General features: G+C 70.0%; 1 protein-coding gene across 1 annotated transcript in view; it reads left to right on the top strand.

Moving 5' to 3' along the window:
* LOC106900141 (protein FAM171A2-like) overlaps positions 1-1,040 on the top strand; it is a 9,403-nt gene that overhangs the window by 5,158 nt on the left and 3,205 nt on the right. Inside the window, exons 2-4 of the mRNA XM_014962125.1 lie at positions 283-375; positions 480-638; positions 716-941. Of these exons, the coding sequence (XP_014817611.1) occupies positions 283-375; positions 480-638; positions 716-941 (478 nt within the window). The remainder of the gene's footprint in view (positions 1-282; positions 376-479; positions 639-715; positions 942-1,040) is intronic.

Below are 1,040 nucleotides of genomic sequence, written 5' to 3'. Positions count from 1 at the left end.
GGTTGGTGGGGACCTGCCTCCTGCCCACCCCGGCTGGTGTCCCAGGGCCACCGTGGGGGGTCCTCTGTGACATCGCTGTGGAGCTGGAAAGGGGTTTGCGCCATGCGGTGCTGGCTCCTGCTGCTGGCCCTGCTGCTGGGGGCTGCCCTCTCACCCCACCAGAGGTAATGGCATTTCCTTCCTCTTCCTCCTCCTCCTCCTCCCTGCCCCCCTCCCCATCTTGGGGGGGCTGGTGGGGGTATTTTTAGGGTGCCCCCCCTCCATTACTCCCCCCCCTTGCAGTCTACGCCTCCATCAGCCTCTACCTGCTCCCCGAGCGCCCCGCCACCCTCATCCTCTACGAGGACCTGGTCCAAATCCTCCTGGGATCCCCAGGTGAGTGATGGATGGGGGGGATGGGGTGACACCACCACCCTCAGGTGCTGCCACCCACCTTGTTGTCGTCGTGTGTGTGTCCCCCACCCCTCTCCTTTCCCCAGGTGCCCGGGGGCAGCCGTGGGCACAGTTCCCCCGGCGGGCAGCCCGCCTGCCCCGCAGCTCCACGTACAGCCAGCTCGCCGCGTCCCTCACCGCCGCCACCGGGCCCAGCCTGGCACGGGCCTTCCCCGCCTTCCTGGGGGCCGAGCAGGACGGCAGCGGTAAGTGGGGGGACAAGACGGGGCCCCCACCCCCGAGGTCCCCCCCGTACCGACGTCCCCGTCACTTGTCCCCGCAGCCAATGCCACCTGGCTGGAGCTGGCCCCCGTGGCGGCTCTCAGCGTCCACCTCTTCACCGGCAACGGGACGGAGGTGCCGCTGGCCGGCCCCATCCATCTCTCCGTCCCTTTGGCTCCCGACGCCGGGCCCGTGGTGGCCACCAGCGTGCCAGCCTGGAGGTTTGACCCCAAGAGCGGTGAGAGTTGGTTGGAGGGGACGGGGGGACGGGGGACAGGGGTGGCACGGCTCCTGCCAGGGATGGCGGCGGTAGGGGTGATGAGTTTGGGGGGGTCTCAGCCCGCTGCTGGGGGCCTGGGGGGGACGGGATGGATGTGTGTCCCTGC

This window comes from Calidris pugnax, unplaced genomic scaffold (genome assembly GCF_001431845.1).
Source record: "Calidris pugnax isolate Ruff unplaced genomic scaffold, ASM143184v1 scaffold1312, whole genome shotgun sequence".
In the NCBI taxonomy this organism is placed as follows: Eukaryota; Metazoa; Chordata; class Aves; order Charadriiformes; family Scolopacidae; genus Calidris; species Calidris pugnax.
This window is presented reverse-complemented; position numbering and strand designations above follow the sequence as displayed.